Genomic DNA, 18,252 nt, shown 5'->3' on the forward strand with positions numbered 1-18,252 from the left:
CCCCCCCCCAAAAAAAAAAAAAAGAAAAAAACAGAATCGTTTCACATTATAAAAATTCGTTTGAAAATCAAACCAAAATCATCTCTATTTACAAATTACAACGTCGAAGATGGATCAAACCTCGAATTAAACACTCAGATCAATCAAGAGAGTAATAAGAAACCAAACGGGAACTTCTTAAATGTAACTAAAACACGAAAAACATTAGGAATTACCTGAAACGATCCGACGTTATCCTAACGAGCACCGATCAACAAATGAAATTGCAGAGTTTGCATGAATGTTTCTTTTTATCAGAATACTGCAAAATAAGTCAAAAGCTAAGACGATGCAGAGGGAAGAAATGGAGGAAGATGAAGAAGATGAAGAAGACGAAGAAGAAGAAGAAGAAACTCCATCTCCTCCAACAAAGAGTTCGCAAAATCGTAATCCGTTTGCAGAGAAAACGATGGAACATAGAAGACTCCAGCATTCCCCGAAAATCATAAGTGAATATAAACAAATTAAAGTTAAAGAAAAAGATTCTCTCACATTCGCGCACTAAGGAAGAGGGAACAAGAAGATGAAGAGGAACAGAAGCGTACCCCAAGTCCTGCGATGTTTGGGGTCAGATTCCAGCCAATCTCCTTCAAGTTTCGTGAAAGATATGCTTCAGAAATAGGCAACACCAGCAGTGCACGAGATTCCAAGTACTTGGTATATATAATTCACATCCACCTCTCTCTCTCTCTCTCTCTCTCTCTCTCTCTCTTCCTTGACCTTGTTTTTTTCCTTTTCTTTTTCTTTCTTTCTACGTATTTTATTTGCCTTTTTATACTTTTAGCCTAATTTTGATAACGACTTTATTGGATTTTTCTCTAAGAATATTACATTTCTTTTTTTTTTTATTTATTTAAAAAAAAAACATGGTGCTTTGATATTATTTTGAAATGTATTCTCATACACAATATACATTAAAAAGCGCAACAAAAAAAAAACTTAAATTTGAATTAAATAGCTAAATTATATATGGAAATTCGATGGGAGAGAATAAAATAAAATTTAATTCAAAGTTGTAAGATGAAGACGTGGTATTTAATTATCGACCCAAAATTTAAAAACAAAAAAAATATATAAATAAAAGGAATTCTTAATAGCATCGCCGTATTAAATTATTTTATAAAGTTACAGAAACAAGAAAGAAAATGATGATGGAAATTATATAGACAAAGGCGATTCACATGCAAATGAGAACTGTGTGTCACGGAAACAGTTGTCTGAAACTAATAGAGCAAATAAAAATAATAGTTGTCTCAATTATATGTATAAGAATCTTGATTATATCTATGGATTACTATTATAATATATATTTGGGAAAATAAATGTTAGATAATTATTACCCATTAAGATAAAGATTGCTTTGCTATGGCCCACCGACAACTTGATAATGGCCGTACGATATAAGTTTACTTCTATGAATAATGGTCCAAAACAAAATAATGAGACAGAACTGCATTTTCTTGTTCTTTTTTACTTTAAACTTATTGTCTATTTTCGTAATCTAATAACTCCAAAGTGACGCAATTATTGAGGATAAACATGGTTTAAGGTTTAAAACATTTTTATTCCCATAGTTACATTTATTAACATTGTATTAATTTAAAAAATATTTTATCCTAATCATAATTATAATAATTATAATATTTATGAACTGAATATGGATTTGTACTCATGAGTCACTTTTTTTTTTATGGGTCAGTCAAAAGTTTGCTGGAATTATTAATAAGCATGTTTAGGTGGAAGGAGGAGTGAAGCATTATTGAAGTAAAGAAATGGATGGAGAGTTTGTGTTTTTGTGGAAAGGTGAGTAAATTGGTGAAGACCACATTTATAATTATAAGCTTTACTTTAAATTGCAACAAGGAAGGTGCTATAAAGAAGAGGAAATGAATGAATACAATAATGTAATAGAAATAATGTGGAAAAGCAGGTGAATTGGATGATGAATAAGTGTACTACCGAAATTTGAAAGCAGGAAAGTTGGAAATGAGTTGTAATGTTGAATCCAAACCGGCAAAGGAAGTCGAACCAGATCATTATCTGTGGCCGTCCATTTGTCTTGCCCACGTGGGTGCCATTTGCTAAACCCCTCCCTACCCCTCCCTCCTATTTAATTTTACTCATTCATGGGCTCCACCCCTCGCACGTTTCAATCCTATTTCCACTTTATTTAACTATTAATATTTCCACTTTATTTAACTATTAATATTTCCACTTTATTTAACTATTAATATTTCCACTTTATTTAACTATTAATATTAATAATTAAATTATACAGATATATAGTAGTATGTTAATGGATTTAGTGGGTTAAGAGTGGAGCATCCGGAGATTCTATTTTGGTCCCGCCCGCTGCAGATTATAAATTGAGATTCTCTCTTCTCTGCTACCAAACCAACGCTTTGCACTGTGTCAAACATGACACCCAGAGAAGAAGAAGTGGACAGGGAATCACGCCTTGCCGGCGTATGGTGGAGCAGCCCGTTGAGGCGGTGGATCCACCCGGACCCCCCTCCCCTTCCTCCCCGCTTTTCCCGGTAGCCTAAAAATATAATGTTGGAAACTTTTTGTAAAAAGAAACTCCTTTAATTTCTACAATTTAGTTAAACCTCTTAAACTCTAAAATATTTATGGGTAAATAAATAAGATAATAATTTAGATAATAAAATCAAGGGCGGAAAGAAAGGGGAATCTTCTTGCTTTGCTACCTTGTCGGTGGATTGTGGAGTCTCGGGTCAACACCCACGCCTTCCGGTCCCATGTATTGGATTATATCATTTATTTAACTTTTACCTTCATTTTTTTTTTAATACATTCATTTTATATCTTCGGCCATGTGCTTTATTAAACTCCCCATTTAATTATTATCTTAAGTTTCCACTAAATTATTTATAATTTAAATTATGTAGTGGAAGAAAATTTAGCAACTAACCTCAATTACTTGCCTTAATTAACCACTCATTAAAATTTCTTATCTACACTTGAAAGTCCATCTGTTTTTTGGCTATGCATACATGTTGGTTGGGCTTTAAATTGTATAATGCTTGTCACGAGCCTATCGATAGCTAACTTTTAGATAAGAGGAGTAGTGGTTGGATCGAGTATTGACCCTACGCATTTGTATGTATGTTTGTTTATTTATTAAGTATCGACTTTTACCATTGAGTTGCATTATCGAATATCAACTTCCAGTACTGACCCTACCCACTCTTATGCATGTTTATATAATTTTTGTAAAATATAAAGAAAAGAAGATTATCCTATTTTACTTCTTCCACATTCCTACCTCGACTTAAAATTCCTTATGTTTTTTTGTAAACAAATTATTGGAAATAATGGTAATAGCAAATGTTTTTTTTCTTCCTTTTTTTTCTTTTTTTGGTCGGAGAAAAGTAGATAGACATTTAGGAGCAGGAAGAGGGTAGAATTAAGAGACAAGAGTTGTCATGTCAGTGAGCAGAGTGAGTAACCAAAGGCATAGGCATCATAAGAAATTTATAGCAAAAGGAAAGGAAGGGGGCGATGGTTCAGCGTTTTTGAACTGCAGCCACGCACAGATGTCTTAAACAAGGGCCCCATAGCGCCCGAACCCGAACCCACCCAACGGAGATATTAATGGAGAGTTAGGGTTTAGGCGTGTCCCGGCTGTCGCCTTGCCCTTTACCTCAACTCTGGAGTTAGGTTGGGTTGGTGTGGTGGGGGTTGTTATCCATTGCGCCCACCAGCTGTTGGAGAATTTGTTTGCTGACTGGATTCACACAACTATTGTACTTGTGGACCTCCTAACTTCATCTTTTTCTCTCTTCTATTCATTGGATGGATATTTGTAAAGGACAAGACCATTCCAAATCACGACACAATCAGGTCACACGTTGCCCTGCCTTTTAGTTTCCAACTCCATTTTCTTTATAAAGCCCATTAAGGCCCAAAATTAAACACTTGGGCTTTCTTCTGCGCTAATGGGAATCAAATCGAGAGCCCAAAGCCCAATATTAAAAGAAGTCTATTTAAACATATATATTGCATATTATTTATCTTTCAAGAGTTGACTTTTATGTTTATAAATAGAGCCCTTGTTAACTAACAACCCTACATTTCATATTAATTATAGATTTTTGTCTTTAAAATTTACAATCGACATCACATTAAAAATATATATATTGTAATATTCGTGAATAATTGAAGGAAGCTCCTTGAATATATATATATATTTTTGTTAGTTTAAATATATTTGTGATGTCTCATATTGGTTGAAGAGGAGAACAACCACTATTTATAAGGGTGTGGAAACTTCTCTTAGTAGACGCATTTTAAAGTCTTGAGGAGAAGCCCCAAAGTAAAAGTCCATAGAAAACAACATCTACTAGCAGTGGATCTGGGTCGTTAAAATATTGATAACAATTAAATTCCAATTCTAATTTTTTTTTTTTAATTCTTATTCATTTTCATTCAGATAAAGTAAACAACCAATTTAATGAGGTTCTATTTAATACCATGGCTGCTGAAGGATGAGTCAATCGTAAGAGAATCCTGAACTACTAGTTGCAAGCTTGGCCATAGCTAGGCGGTTGGCCTTAGTCAAGCCGCCAGCCACGGCGGCGCAATTGATTAAAGAAGCTTTTGTTGACGAAGGTGATTGGATTGGAGCGTATGCATGGCCTACATTCTTATCAACTTCACTGAAGGGCTAACATTTAATTCGTTGTTTTTTTTTTTTAATTTTAATTACAAAGTCCAATTGTTGGCCTAATTTTCATTAAAAAAAAAAAAGAAAAAACAAAAATTGAAATTTTTAGCTGGATGTAACAAAAATATTGGGGTTTTTTAGTACACAAAATATTAAATTTCATTAAATAAAAATGTATAAAAAGTCAATTTAATGTGCATAAAAGTCAGTTGAATTGATTTAAATGATCATTAAATGTTGACGTGCAAATTAGGAAGTGACTAGAAATGAGACGTGGGAATATTTATCGTATAAATTGTCTTTTATAGGACACTTCCGATAATTAATATTTATATTTAACAGTCTGTAATTAGTTTGATCTAAAAATTATTGAATTTTAAAAAATATTTGAGATAATTTTTTCAATTCATGGGCTTGGGTGTCCAGTCGTTTGTCATTTCAAAATAAAATAATAATAATAGTAATAATAATGTAGTATTTGGGTGATAAAATATTTTTAAAAAATGGCGCTCGTCAAATAATAGAGCATCGATCGCATATGGGTTGGAATTGAAAATAATTTAAGCATTTGAATATTTAATTAATTTAGGCGGGGAGAAGACAAAAGAAGTGCCACTGTAATATTTGTCTTGTTGTTCAAGAATTAAATAATTAGGGAAACGGATATATCTTAGGATAAAGGGAAGATAATGGTTAAAAAAATGGTTAAGATGTCACATTAATCACCCCAAAAAATTAATCAATCAAGGGACCATATGGGTTCCTATATTTGTTGGTTCTGTAAATTTGTTTGCAACCATCAATATTTAAAATTTTTTAAAAAATGTAACAAAAAATAATTCGAATATAAATAAAAAAATGGATGAAATATGATATGTTGTATTTTTTCATACTCAAACGAATAATTATTCTCACGACTCATATTTACTTTCATTTATTTAAGATATAGAAATTAAAATTTAATATGCCAACCACTTTTGATTCTAACATGCATGGCATATTTTTTAATGCATGAACAAACACATTTGGCCATAAATTATTGAATATCAAAAGTCTTGATGTTCATGCATATCAATTATAGAGAGTTGAAGATATATCACGAATACAAAACTATCAATAATTTTTTTAGATATAGATTATAAATAATTCCAAGTATATTAGTTGAGGCGATGACAAACCGATTTATATCTTCTTAATAAGTGCTTGTATACAGATCTAAAGAAAAATATTTGTTACATGCAAGTTATAATTTCGAACACATTGCATCAAATTGAGTTGGGAAATGCATTTAAAACAAGGATTTAAAAAAAAAAAGCATTAAGTCGAATACGAGCTACATTCGTAATTTATCTGTTATTTGGGTCGGGTTGGGAAGGAGGGTGGTGTGACCGTCCTCCAATTCAACCTTTTGGAAGGAGGGCACCCACCTAGTCACCAACACTACACAATAAGGCTTAACTTGGATGCTAAGGTTTTGTTATGCCTTTTGTAACTCAACGCTCACTTTACCCCAAAACCGAATCTCTATCTTTCCCTTTCATCCCTTTGAATATTCGTCTCATTACGTGTTCTAATTTTTCTCTTACACTTCCCCCCTACCAAACGCTTCCAAGATCGCACCCTAACGCTACACTCCATGTCCATAGGCGGCCGTATTAATCTTCTTCTTATTTAGTCCGAATTTTGATCCAACTGGCTAATTGGCGGCCCCTCCCTACAGCCCATCCCCTCCTATATATTCCTACTGATCCCTCATTAATGACGCTCATCCTCTTCCCCTTCAACTTTTATTAGTTTCCTCAAATGGGTCGCTTCAACCTCCTCATTGCACTATCTCTTCTTTCTTTGTTCGTCTTTCCTTCTCCAACCCTCGCCCAACTCCGACAAAACTTCTACGCCAACATCTGCCCCAATGTCGAGAACATTGTCCGCTCCCAAGTTACCAAGAAATTTCAACAGACATTCGTCACTGTTCCCGCCACTCTCCGCCTCTTCTTCCATGATTGCTTTGTTCAGGTCATTCTTGTTCTGTTCGATTCGACGCTGGAGGTTACAGAGTCCTGTAATTTTGTTTCGATTTTTATGTTTTTTTGTTGGATTTTTAGGGATGTGATGCCTCTGTGATTATTGCTTCCACTCCATCCAACAAGGCTGAGAAGGATCATCCCGACAACCTCTCGCTTGCCGGAGATGGATTTGATACCGTCATTAAGGCTAAAGCCGCCCTGGATGCCATCCCTCAATGTCGAAACAGAGTCTCCTGTGCCGATATTCTTGCTTTGGCCACTCGTGACGTCATCGCATTGGTTAGTATAAACTCATACTCACACATTACTAATGCTGTTTAAAGATACAATAAATTCAAAATCTCACGGTCTGTCTCCTAATTCCAGTCCGGCGGACCGTCGTACGCGGTGGAGCTGGGAAGGTTAGACGGCCTGGTTTCAAGAGCCTCCGACGTGAACGGGAGACTGCCAGCACCGACCTTTAATCTCAATCAGCTCAATTCTCTGTTTGCTAAGAATGGGCTGACACAAGAGGACATGATCGCTCTCTCAGGTATCACTCACGTACTCCCCACGCTCCAATAAAAGTTCGACACGTGGCTATTGAAGTAATTATTATTTCTCACATGCAACTGAAACTGTTTGGTGGTGGTGTATGATGTGGCAGCGGCACACACCGTCGGATTCTCACACTGCGGGAAGTTCTCGAACCGAATTTACAGCTTTGCCCCTGGAAAGCCAGTGGACCCTTCCTTAAACAGAACATATGCAAACCAGCTACAACAGATGTGCCCGAAGAGTGTGGACCCCAGAGTGGCAATTAACATGGACCCAATCACGCCCAGAGCATTCGACAACATATACTTCAAAAATCTGCAGCAGGGAATGGGCCTATTCACCTCGGACCAGGTTTTATTCACCGACTCCAGGTCCAGGCCCACAGTGAATTCCTGGGCCAGCAACTCCCAGGCCTTTAATAAAGCCTTTGTTGCAGCCATGACCAAGTTGGGCCGGGTCGGCGTAAAGACCGGTAGAAACGGTAACATCCGGCGTGATTGCGGAGCCTTCAATTAATCCCTCTCTACTTCTATTCCAGTTTGCGTGTGTATAGAGCGCCCGACTCGACGATTCGATTGGGTCGGCATTCCGTTGAAGGGAACCAGTTTTAATAATAAATTTTAATTTTAATTCCTCCACCTTATTTATTATAATTTCAACTCACGATCTTTTATTTTATTTAACAAAATAAAATAAAACGTCACATGGAAAAGAAAAATAAAGTTCGTATTAATAGACAATCATTAATTCATAATTGACCAACCCCTTTAGTTTTAAGAATATAGCTTTTTGGTCAAAATTATGAGATTATACAATTTATCTGTACTAAGAATGGATAGTTTTGTTAAAAAATTTGGTTGGTTGGTTGGAATTTGTATTTAATGGTTTATAGAGTTTAAAATAAAGTATATAATTGTACATCCAATAGAATATTGACACATTCCACGTTTTGAATGAATATAAAATATAAAATGTAATGTTTGAATACAAACAAATAAAAGATATATATTTGAATTATTGAATAGAGTCCAATATTAAGGTCAGCGCCACAGGCTATGAGTTTTGGGTGTATAGAAAGAATGGGCCTGGTTCTGTAAAACGTGGCCCAGATGGATCCAAACCCCGAAAGAGAAAACTGAATGAAAATTGTAACATACAAAGTTTGTTTGTTTGTTATATATATATATATATATATATATATATGATTTGGATTTGCATGAAAAATGGATGTAATGCGGAAGTTCATAGACAAACGGTCGCATGTGATAAATAATCCAAGTTTTTCTTAGTTGTTACACAGTGCAAAATGCCGGAAAGCAAACAGCAAAAAATGAAGAAAAAAAAGGGTGAGTCCATAATCTGTACTGCCAAATGTCGGAGGAAAGAGTGTCAAATCTTTATTGCAATATGACACCAAACCCTCTGCCTCCTCTGCTTCACAAATATGGTCTCCCTTTTTCCTGGATCTACCAACCCTAAACCCTAAACCCTAATCCTAATCTTAATCTTAAAGCACTCAACAAATGGATGATCGGAGTAGTCTACTCAATCTGTTTCAACGAATTAATTTGGTTAGCAAGGTACCCAAGCGGTGGCGAATACGACGTCGTGCCCTTTCCATGTCAGCACCAGGTGGTCGTCTTCCTTCTTCAACCCCCATCCCGCCGCATGCTCGTCCAGCATCGTTTTCACCTCTGAAACCGCCTCGTCTCCGAAGGGAGCACCGCGGAATTTGGCGTTGCGCATCCGCTGAACCCACCGCCCCTTGGGCTCCAATCTTTCAACTCGCTGGATGCCTTCGTGGGCGATTACGTTCTCGATCTTCCAACAAATGTCGGCCTCGTACCATTCCCTCTGCTTGCTGCTCCTCGGAAGAAAGGAATCCATGGAGTCGTAAGGAATCCACAGGTAATTGAATGCGGATCTCAATCGGCTAACTAATTCGGTGGACGTGAAATCCGCATCTTCCTCTACTAGAATCACAATCGTTGGATCTAAGCTACGGATGGTTTTGAGAAACATGGATCGGACTGAAGACGACATGTCGAAACTGGGAGAGGGGTTTGGGTTTAGTGTTTCTTCGGGTATGTAATGGAGAAGCATGTGGCAATTAAAAACCAGCGCTCCGTTATTTTCGGGTCCGTAAATTAAATGTTGCACTCGGATTTGTTCGATTAAATTGGCAAAACCGTCTGTATGGCAAGAGGGGACCACTCTGAATTCCATACTCACGTTTCTAGACCTAGCGAAGTTCACCAATTTCGCACCTAATTCGTCGTACGACAGCTCCAGCATCGGCGGCGCGTCTTTAACGGCAGCGGCAGCGGCAGCGACGGTTGTGAGTTTGAGTAGAGGGGGGACCTCGAAACGAGTAGCAATGGCGTCTATAAGAGTGGGGATTTGCATGCAATGCATCAGGCTGAAATCAACGACGTGGACGGCGGAGTAACCGTCGATGGCATCGAGAATGGCGGCATTGGCAGCGGTGAAGCCAAAGCGGTGCCAGGGGGTTAAGTCGACAAAGGCGGCGAGGTCCATGAGGGAGAAGGTGTGTGTGGTGAGAGAGGAGGAGAAGAAGGCAGAAGTGGTGATGGAGGCGAGAATCTTGCAGTTGCCAGTGTTGGTAGCGCGTGTGACAAGAGCGCGTAGGAAGGCGGAAGTGAGGCGTTGGTTGGAGTCGCCATCGGGAGGGGCAATGTTGTTAAGAACCCAAAGGATTTGTTGGGCGAGAGTGGCGTCGTTGGATTCGATGGCGTTGGCGCAGTGGACCAACAACTGTTCCATGCAATTGGCGTCACCAAAGCAAGTCCCCAAAGCCTTGGAAGAACAAGGGAACAACAATCCAGGCCATGGGCGCCTCCGAAGCTGGTGCCCTGACGTGGTCGTAATTTGGGTTTTATTACTCATAGAGATGTCCGGAAATGAGTTAAGAATGGTGTGGTGGAAGCGTGGGGTATGTGCCTGGATTGCATCACGGAGAGAAGAAAGAAAAGGAAGATATAGCCAAAAAGGAAAGGAAAAAGGGGGGAATTCAGAGACAGAGAGAAGGGAAAAAGACACGACCAGAGGAGGAGGAGGAGGGGGGGGAGGAGGAGGAGGAGGAGGAGGAGGAGGGGACCTCGGGCAAAGGGAAATTAACCGAAAGCAAAGAGGAAGGAATACAAAATTAGCATAACCCAACACAACACTCAAACTTGGAAGTCAAAAAGAAGAGAAGGAAGGACAAAAAGGGGGTGTGGTCTGAAATTCTAATCTTCTAGCTCATCATCATATCATATCTCCTTTTCGAAAACTGGGGAAAATGAAAGGCAGCAGCGAGCGTAGCAGCCAGCCAGCCGGCCAGGGAGTTTGTCCTTAACCACGACTTGGGATTTTGTCATTTATTGCGCACAACATGCTCTGCTTTCTTCCCTTTCCTTCACAACTCACTCACGGGCCATGCCATGCCATGCAATGCAATGCCATGCCATGCCATGCCATCATAATAATAACTCATTCACATCATCACCAAATCATTTTTATCCACTTTCTCTTTCTCTGTCATTAATTAATTCATGTTATGTTTATGTATTTAAATTCCATTTGAAGGGAAGGGAGTAGTGGAAACTGATTGCACCCTTCTCAAGGCGGTACATGCTTTTTCATGTTATACCTCTTTCAATCTGATTCCTTTTTTCTGTGTGTGTGTCTATAAAGCTGGTGGGTGGGTGGGTACGTTTTGAAGATCTTATCCCAGGGACCATTTTTGGATATTCAGAGGAAATTTTTGAAGGTGACATGTAGTTAAAAGGAATAAATATTGGCAGCATCTAGCAGGTGAATAAATACTCCATAAAACTCTTCAATGGAGGAAGAACACTGCAAAGCAAACCAAAGCATGCAAGACGGAGAGCAAACACAGGATTATATTCTTACGGAGATTGGTGAAGCTTTTTTATAAAAAGAAATTGAATTTCAGTTTTGGAGAATTTTGAGGAGGATTCCCCAAATGACTACAGGACATACGTGTTCGAGCAAAACCCCCCACTGCAAAATTCCAATTTTTTTATTTTTTTATTTTTATTTTTTTAAGGGAAGAAAAACTGAGGATTTCTGAGAAAAAGGGAATTCTGAAACATGCATTTCATTTCTTCTCTCCTCTATCAAAACGACAACGCCAAAAACAAACACGTAAGCACCAAAGTAAGCATCCACGCCATGTGCTTTATTATTCTAAACTAATAATTTTTATTATTAATATATAAACTGTTATCTTTTAAGCACAGCGAACAAGACGTTATTATCTTTCTTTATTCCCTCTCTTATCTTTTAACAAAAGCCAAAACACATGCCGACGCTTCTTTGTTTTGTTCGTTCCTCTGTAAATAGTCAATTCAACCATTAAAAAATAAAAATTAATTATCCACTACTAAAAATTAATTTTGCAAAATTAAACCGTTTGGGTAAACATTCCATTTAATATTAGGATTCTACCATATTTACTATGTTTTTATATGGTAGGTTTGAATGTTTGATATATGTATATATGTAATTTGGAGAGCACCCATTTGAATTATTTGGTGAAATATTGATAGAAAAGTGTGTTGGATAATTGAGAAGGAAGTGAAGTAAAATTAAAATAAAAGATGAAGACCTAATCCGATGTCCATATGTGTGAGTTGGAATACAAAAATAATAGGTTTAACCATCATGGGTCAATTTCTCTTAATTAATATGAAAATTTGTGACACAAGAAGTTGACATCTTTCAAGGCATTCCCCATTTCGCGCAGCCTTAAAAATAATAATAATTATTATTATTTTTTCATTATCTTGTTGGCTTTCTTGTCTTCTTCTTGTCGACTTTGAATCATCGCCACAATTAGAATAAAATCAAGAGATTGTTACTTTTTGTCTGCTTCTGTCAACCAATTCCTTTGGAATTAGTAATGTAGATGGGACGGACGGAGGAAGTTATATGTATATATATGTGTATGTATAGAAAATTGTTAGTGTGGGACCCACGAAGACAAATTTGGGCCTCCACGCACTTCAAATAAAAAAAGATGGTCCATTTAGGCCCAATTGGTGGCCCACGGTTGGACCCAAGAGGCACCGGTCAGTTATCCTTTCACTACAAAGAGTGGGAGGTTATCGCTGCTCTGTGAGGCCAGCCTGGCGCGTTCCCCTACGCTTTAGAGACCATATGAGATGGGCCTTCACCCAACCCATACGGCCCAACTCTTTACTTGAAATGGACTTGTCCAGTTACTAGCCACATAGAACCGGACCAACCAATTAGGGCTCATGTTCCATCTTCCATTTTGCCCTCACTCGAGTTACAAGCTTACGCAACCAAGCTCGGCGATGGTTACGTGGTATAAGAAAGAATTAATAGTGCAAATCAAGCGTAAACATTAGCAATGTGGGACTCCGTAACAAAGTACGTATTGAGAATTTTTAAAAGATGAAGGGTCAAATCCAGAATTATTCAAAAGATTAAGGACTAGTGGGAATATTTTAATCTGATCGAGTTAATTGCTTTAACTTTGCTCACGATAAAGTCTCTGTCATTTGATTCTTCTAGATTTTACTATAGTTTTCTTTTTCCAAGATTTGTTTTTTTTTTTTAAATGTAAAAATCAACATTTCAGTACTTATTGTAATCTTTATTGGCTCCTTTTTCTTTTTTCTTCTGAACATCCAATAGAAAGAAAAAAAAAAAAAAAAAAGGAATAGGAATAAATATATATATGAGATGAGGTGGTGCAGGTGGGAACGTGGAAACAAGATGGACCGAATTAGACCGAATTAGACCGAATTGTTGACATGTTAACCACAACGGAATAAACAAAAACAAAACAAAAAGAAAGAAAGAAATAGAAATAGAAATAGAATAATATGCGTATGAATAAAAAAATAGCAAGAGGGAATGAATGAATGAATGAATGAATTTGGCTTTAAAATGGCATGAAAGGGCAGATGTCTATTGCAGAAGCCGCAAAGAAAGAAACACCCCCTGGCGTGCAGGCCACAATCATCCATTTGGCGCCCGCCCCTTCAACTCCAGCAAGAGTGAACTCAACCCTCTCCTTCTTTCACTAATTTTATCAAACACCTTGTGGGCATCCTCTTTCCTTTCTCCTTTCCCCTTCTTTTCCTCTCTACATCTCAATTCCATTAAGAATCCCAAACCCAAGTTCGTTGTGAATATCTGTCCCCTGTCCTTGTTCTTCATTGCCATCCACTTGGGCGCATGTAAGGAGTGCCCCAATTTCAATTTCACTGCCTCCCAATTATCCCTAAAACCTAATATTATCATCTCACACTCATGCCTTATCTGATAATTATATATCATTTATTGTATTATATGTCACACAAACCAATACAAGCATTAGCTCAATATTAGTCTAATTAAAATAAGATAGAAATGTGTGAAAGAGAAAGAAGATTCTATACCTTATTTTAAATCTTCTCTATCTTCTTACCTAAGATTTTGAATATATAAATATGGTCTGCATATTGCATGGAAGATGATGCCATTGAATTCCACGTAATCCAAATTCCATTCCATCTTCAATAAAAAGAAAATAAATGACAAATCTAATCTTTAACTATGTAACCATAAGATTGATTACTTCATTAATTAATTCCAAATGAATGATGTTTAAGAAGCAATTTTGTTTAAAAAATATAAATATTACAAAGAAAAGAGAGAAATTAGGAAGATAAGGATAAAGTTAGAATTAGAAGGAAATGCATTTCAGGTCTGTGTTGAAAATAAATTATTATTATTCTAGCCATCCCATTCCTTTTAAGGAAGGACAGGTGTCGTAATGGAATTAAGTATTAAAGTAATGGAAATGCTGAGTCAGAATTTCGACCTAAGAAGAAGGGGTCTGGTGGTCAATTAAATTGGCTGATTATTTTGAACAAATTTAAATAAATAAAGAAACAAAATGTGGGGCTGGAGTTGGAGATGGACATGGACATGGCTGCGTCGCTGCACCAGGAAGCTTGGAGTTTGTCGTCATTGTCCAAATTCAGTGGGAGAGGCTAAAGCCACCGTCACAGACCAATCACCGCACAGGCTCGCAACTCAAAATATCTTTTTCAATTAATAATAATAATAACAAATAATTAAACACCACAGCCGGTGGTGATATCCGCGTCACATCTTTCCCACTTCCGAATAATTTTGCTGGCCACTCATTTCTTTTTCTTCCCATCTCTTCTCTTATCCCTTTTTTTTTTTTTTTTTTTCTTTCTTTTCCACGTCATTTCTCTTTTATTTTTCTTCTCATATATGGATGCTTCTTGTTCCTTTTATTTAATTATTTGGATTCAATGCAAATTTGTAAGCATCCTTTAACATATCCTTTCATTTGGTTTTTAATAGCCAAATAAAGGTAGGAATTTGATGCCAATGCCAATGCCTATTGATTTGATTGTTTATCTTAATAGTTATGGGGGGTGGGGGAGTGGATGGTGAGGTGGCGAGGGGTCCACGGTGTATGAGGAAAGGAAGGAATGTCTGGTGGGGCCCAGTGCAAAAAAAAAAAAAAAAATGCGGCGACTCCCCACTAGCTTGACTTTAGCTAACCTCACGCCCCACTAGCTTTGCCCTTCACTCGCTCGCTCGCACCATTCATTCCCTTACGTCTCTTTGCGTTCTCCAAAAGCCGCTTCTTTCTCTCTCCTCATCATTCCTTCTTTCCTGCCAAAGCTTTTGGAGCTCCTCCTCTCTCCTACCAACGACTGTGGATAGCCCTCCATTTTTTTCTCGCCATTTACCATTTTAATAATATTTATTATTACTGTCCCATTTCCCCCACGCGCCTGCTCCTATGACGTCAAATATCATTATAACCCATGACTTCTCGTAACTACGGGTTTTCTTTGGAGTAATAATCTAATATCCTCAGATGTAGTACGACATGTCGTTCAGTTGGGGTGCTGCACCAACTGAACTATATGAATTAAGTACATCATCCTTGGTTGTGATTTCGAGGGAGAAGGGATCACAAGCAATATGTTTTAAATTCCAAAATGGATTTAATTTTATTTAATTTTTTATTCAGTCACGCAGTCACCACACCTAAATTACAAAAAAACCAAAAAAGAAAGAGAGAAAACGGGACCACCACCGATAGACGCTCATTTCTCACTTCTCTGCCTCGACAGAGGAGTGAAATCCTGTACCGGTGGGATGGATGTTACAATTACGATCAACAAAACTCGCCGGAATCTTCACTTTCACGGCTGAACCTCCCTTACTTCCCTTCTGGGTTTTTTTCTCTTAAGTAAAACCCACAAAATTTTTCGCCTAATATGGCCTGTCTTTGCGGCTGTGAACCTCTGATTCACAGCACCACACGAAGCCAAACGTGTGTTACAAAAATTTGGTCCTTAGACGAACAAATTGAGAAGCTTCCGTTGGGCGGTTCCTTCTTCTGGATAGTAGTGATGGTGATCCCCCAGGCCACTCTCGAAGCACGTAGTGGTCTCGGATTCCTCGGAATTCATCGACGGTGTAGCGGCGCGCGGGGTTGATTTGGATACGAAAGTAGGCGTCAACCGGAGATTTAGGTCGTTCAGTTGGTTCTTGGTGGATGATTCCTCGGATCGCTTGCGTTTCGGAGAGAGCCTGGATCGGGAGTTGGAGAATCGTGAATTGGGATAAGAATCTCGTAGCTTCCACATGTCGGTACAGGCGACTTCAGCCTCGGAAGTGTCGTCGGAGGACAGATTGGGAGAACCAGCGGCGAGGAAATCGTTGATCGGCCGCAACGTGCCGCCTCGTAAGACGGTGTCAACGGCGGCTTGACAAACATGCCAGTTGCCAGTCCAAAGAAGTCCAACGGCGCCGTTGACGGGATTAACAGTGCGTCCACAGGCTTCGAACAACAAAGACTGAAACAAAGCTGAAAAAGAAAGGAAATAGAAAACATCAGAAAAATGAAAATAGAAAAGATAGAAAATGAGAAGGAAAAAGGGGGAAGAAAAGGGAACATACAAGGTCGCTGAGATTCGGGGACAGCGGAGATGAAAGACATAAGGCCGGCGCGGCCGAAGAACTTGGCGACGAAGACAGTGGCGTGGCCTTGGGCCTCGGAGGTCTCAATCCACTGCAAGCAAGGGCGAAGAATACAGGACTCGCTGCAGCCCTTTCGAAGAACGCGGCAACCGTTGCAACTCATGCTTGGTACGACGACGGTAAAATGGAGGAAATGGTGAGTGGCATGGAAATCAGGGATGAGAAAGGTGGGTGCGAGCAATCGGGGGAAGCCGGAAAGAGGGGTATATATAAGCGGGAAAGGGGGGCGGGGGGAGGATAACTAACTGTGGTTAGGGTTGGGTTAGTTTGAGGGTGAGGTGAAATGCACGCGACGCGAGAGCGCGTGGTCATACTAAAACACTTTTCATTCTTTTGGGATGAGATTCCAAAGACTTGGGTGCTAGCGGCTCCGTGTCTCCGCGGATGGCCGCTCCTCCACCGTTGGATTTCCTTTTTTCTTTTTCTCCCTTTTGTCTTTTTGTGGATAATTTGCCTTGCTTCCTTTGTTCATGCCTCTTCTCCTCTCTCATGCTTGCGTGGACAAACAATAAAATATCTTTTATTTATTTTATTTATTAATTTTCTTATATATTTAAAATATGTGTAATTAATATGCTCCCTCCAAGCCTCCATATTATGCCTTTACTATTTGATATGTTTTTTTAATTTTAAAATAAATTTGGTTCCTTGATTTCAGGAAAGTTAAAAACACTATATGAAATATCTTTTAAGCTATAAAAACTAAATGTATAAACCCAATCATAGGTATTAAATTTAACCCTTTTCAAGCTATAAAAATTAAAATTGAAACTTTAACAAATAAGTCTTTAAACTTGTATCTAATAGTCATGAACTTTTAATATCTAAAAGAAGAAAAATTATTAAACAAAGACAACCAGAATACGAATGACTACCTCTTAATAATCATTGAACTTGGATTAAAAAAAAGGTACGATCTCCTCAAATAATTTATTCCTTCTTCAATACGACTCTACGAAAAGGAGTTCGGACAAGTGGGCACAAACTTGAAAAAAACATGACTCATTTTTTCCTCATACCTAAGTTGTTGAAGAAAATGGAAAAAGGAAAAAGGATAAGATAAAAGGAGTTTAAAAGAAAGATTCCAACTAATAAAGACTTTAACTTTTATTGTGGGTGACAACTCTAGTGGACCAAGAGTCCTACTTATATAGGTTACAGGTTCTAGAGTCCAGAGTAATATTCTAATTTTTTTAGAATAAAGTAATTTTAAATTTACGTGTAAATAATCAACTAAAATCTACTAAATCCTCATAAACAAATTTAAAACTATTTTCAGCAAAAAATAATATCCTTTCGAACAATTTCACCCACATTTTGTCATGATTTTAATTCTTCATGTGCTCGATAATGATGAAGGGCTTCTAACAATGGCAAGAAGATCCATCAGCAAAACTTGAAGAGACTATGAATTAGCAAAGACCAAATCTAAACGGGTTTCACAGTTCTTTGTATTTTCAGCCAAGCAATGTTGGCAAAACAATGCTGGAGATTAATAAAACATCCCACCAACTTGGTCGAAGGTGGGTTGAGGGGAAGATATTACAAGAATGGCAACAGAGAGGAATATGTGAGATCTCACATTAGTTGGAGGGGGAACTAAACTTTCTTTATAGGAGTGTGGAAACCTCTCCCAATTTGCCCATAGAAGACTATCTATTAGCAGTAATCTTGAGTGGTTAAAGAACAACTCATCTTCTAAAGACCAGATCGGCAATAGCTTTGCGTTGGGAGGTGATGAGGGACCCTATGGATCCCTAGGAAGGGAAATTCCAGCTTCCAATGGAGCAGCCAATGAGTTGGCTAGATAAGCTTGTTCTCAAATTATGAGTTGGCTAGATAAGCTTGTTCACAAATTATAAGCCAAACTTAGGATTGTTGTTTTCT

The 18,252-nt window shown here is 38.0% G+C and overlaps 4 protein-coding genes across 7 annotated transcripts in view; 1 reads left to right on the forward strand and 3 right to left on the reverse strand.

Moving 5' to 3' along the window:
* LOC111453182 overlaps positions 1-722 on the reverse strand; it is a 3,483-nt gene extending 2,761 nt beyond the window's left edge. The window contains exons 1-2 of one of the 4 annotated variants that reach the window (XM_023094169.1): positions 585-722; positions 216-302 (exon numbers count right to left, since the gene is read on the reverse strand). The gene's annotated coding sequence lies outside the window, so the exon portion shown is untranslated. The other 3 variants (XM_023094170.1, XM_023094172.1, XM_023094171.1) reach the window with 3 other exon arrangements.
* Positions 723-6,426: 5,704 nt separating this feature from the next.
* LOC111453852 (peroxidase 73-like) lies at positions 6,427-7,928 on the forward strand. The gene is made up of 4 exons (XM_023095123.1): positions 6,427-6,742; positions 6,832-7,032; positions 7,120-7,285; positions 7,400-7,928. The coding sequence occupies exons 1-4, from the start codon at positions 6,530-6,532 to the stop codon at positions 7,804-7,806; spliced, it is 987 nt and encodes a 328-aa protein (XP_022950891.1). The 5' UTR covers positions 6,427-6,529; the 3' UTR covers positions 7,807-7,928.
* Positions 7,929-8,621: 693 nt separating this feature from the next.
* On the reverse strand, positions 8,622-10,770 carry LOC111453455 (scarecrow-like protein 32). The gene is made up of 2 exons (XM_023094575.1): positions 10,724-10,770; positions 8,622-10,483 (listed from the first exon to the last, which is right to left on the reverse strand). The coding sequence occupies exons 1-2, from the start codon at positions 10,768-10,770 to the stop codon at positions 8,863-8,865; spliced, it is 1,668 nt and encodes a 555-aa protein (XP_022950343.1). The 3' UTR covers positions 8,622-8,862.
* Positions 10,771-15,567: 4,797 nt separating this feature from the next.
* On the reverse strand, positions 15,568-16,567 carry LOC111453254 (LOB domain-containing protein 37-like). The gene is made up of 2 exons (XM_023094288.1): positions 16,285-16,567; positions 15,568-16,192 (listed from the first exon to the last, which is right to left on the reverse strand). Exons 1-2 carry the CDS (start codon positions 16,466-16,468, stop codon positions 15,678-15,680), a joined length of 699 nt encoding a protein of 232 aa, XP_022950056.1. The 5' UTR covers positions 16,469-16,567; the 3' UTR covers positions 15,568-15,677.
* Positions 16,568-18,252: the final 1,685 nt, after the last annotated feature.

This window comes from Cucurbita moschata, unplaced genomic scaffold (genome assembly GCF_002738365.1).
Source record: "Cucurbita moschata cultivar Rifu unplaced genomic scaffold, Cmos_1.0 Cmo_Scf00015, whole genome shotgun sequence".
Lineage (NCBI taxonomy): Eukaryota > Viridiplantae > Streptophyta > Magnoliopsida > Cucurbitales > Cucurbitaceae > Cucurbita > Cucurbita moschata.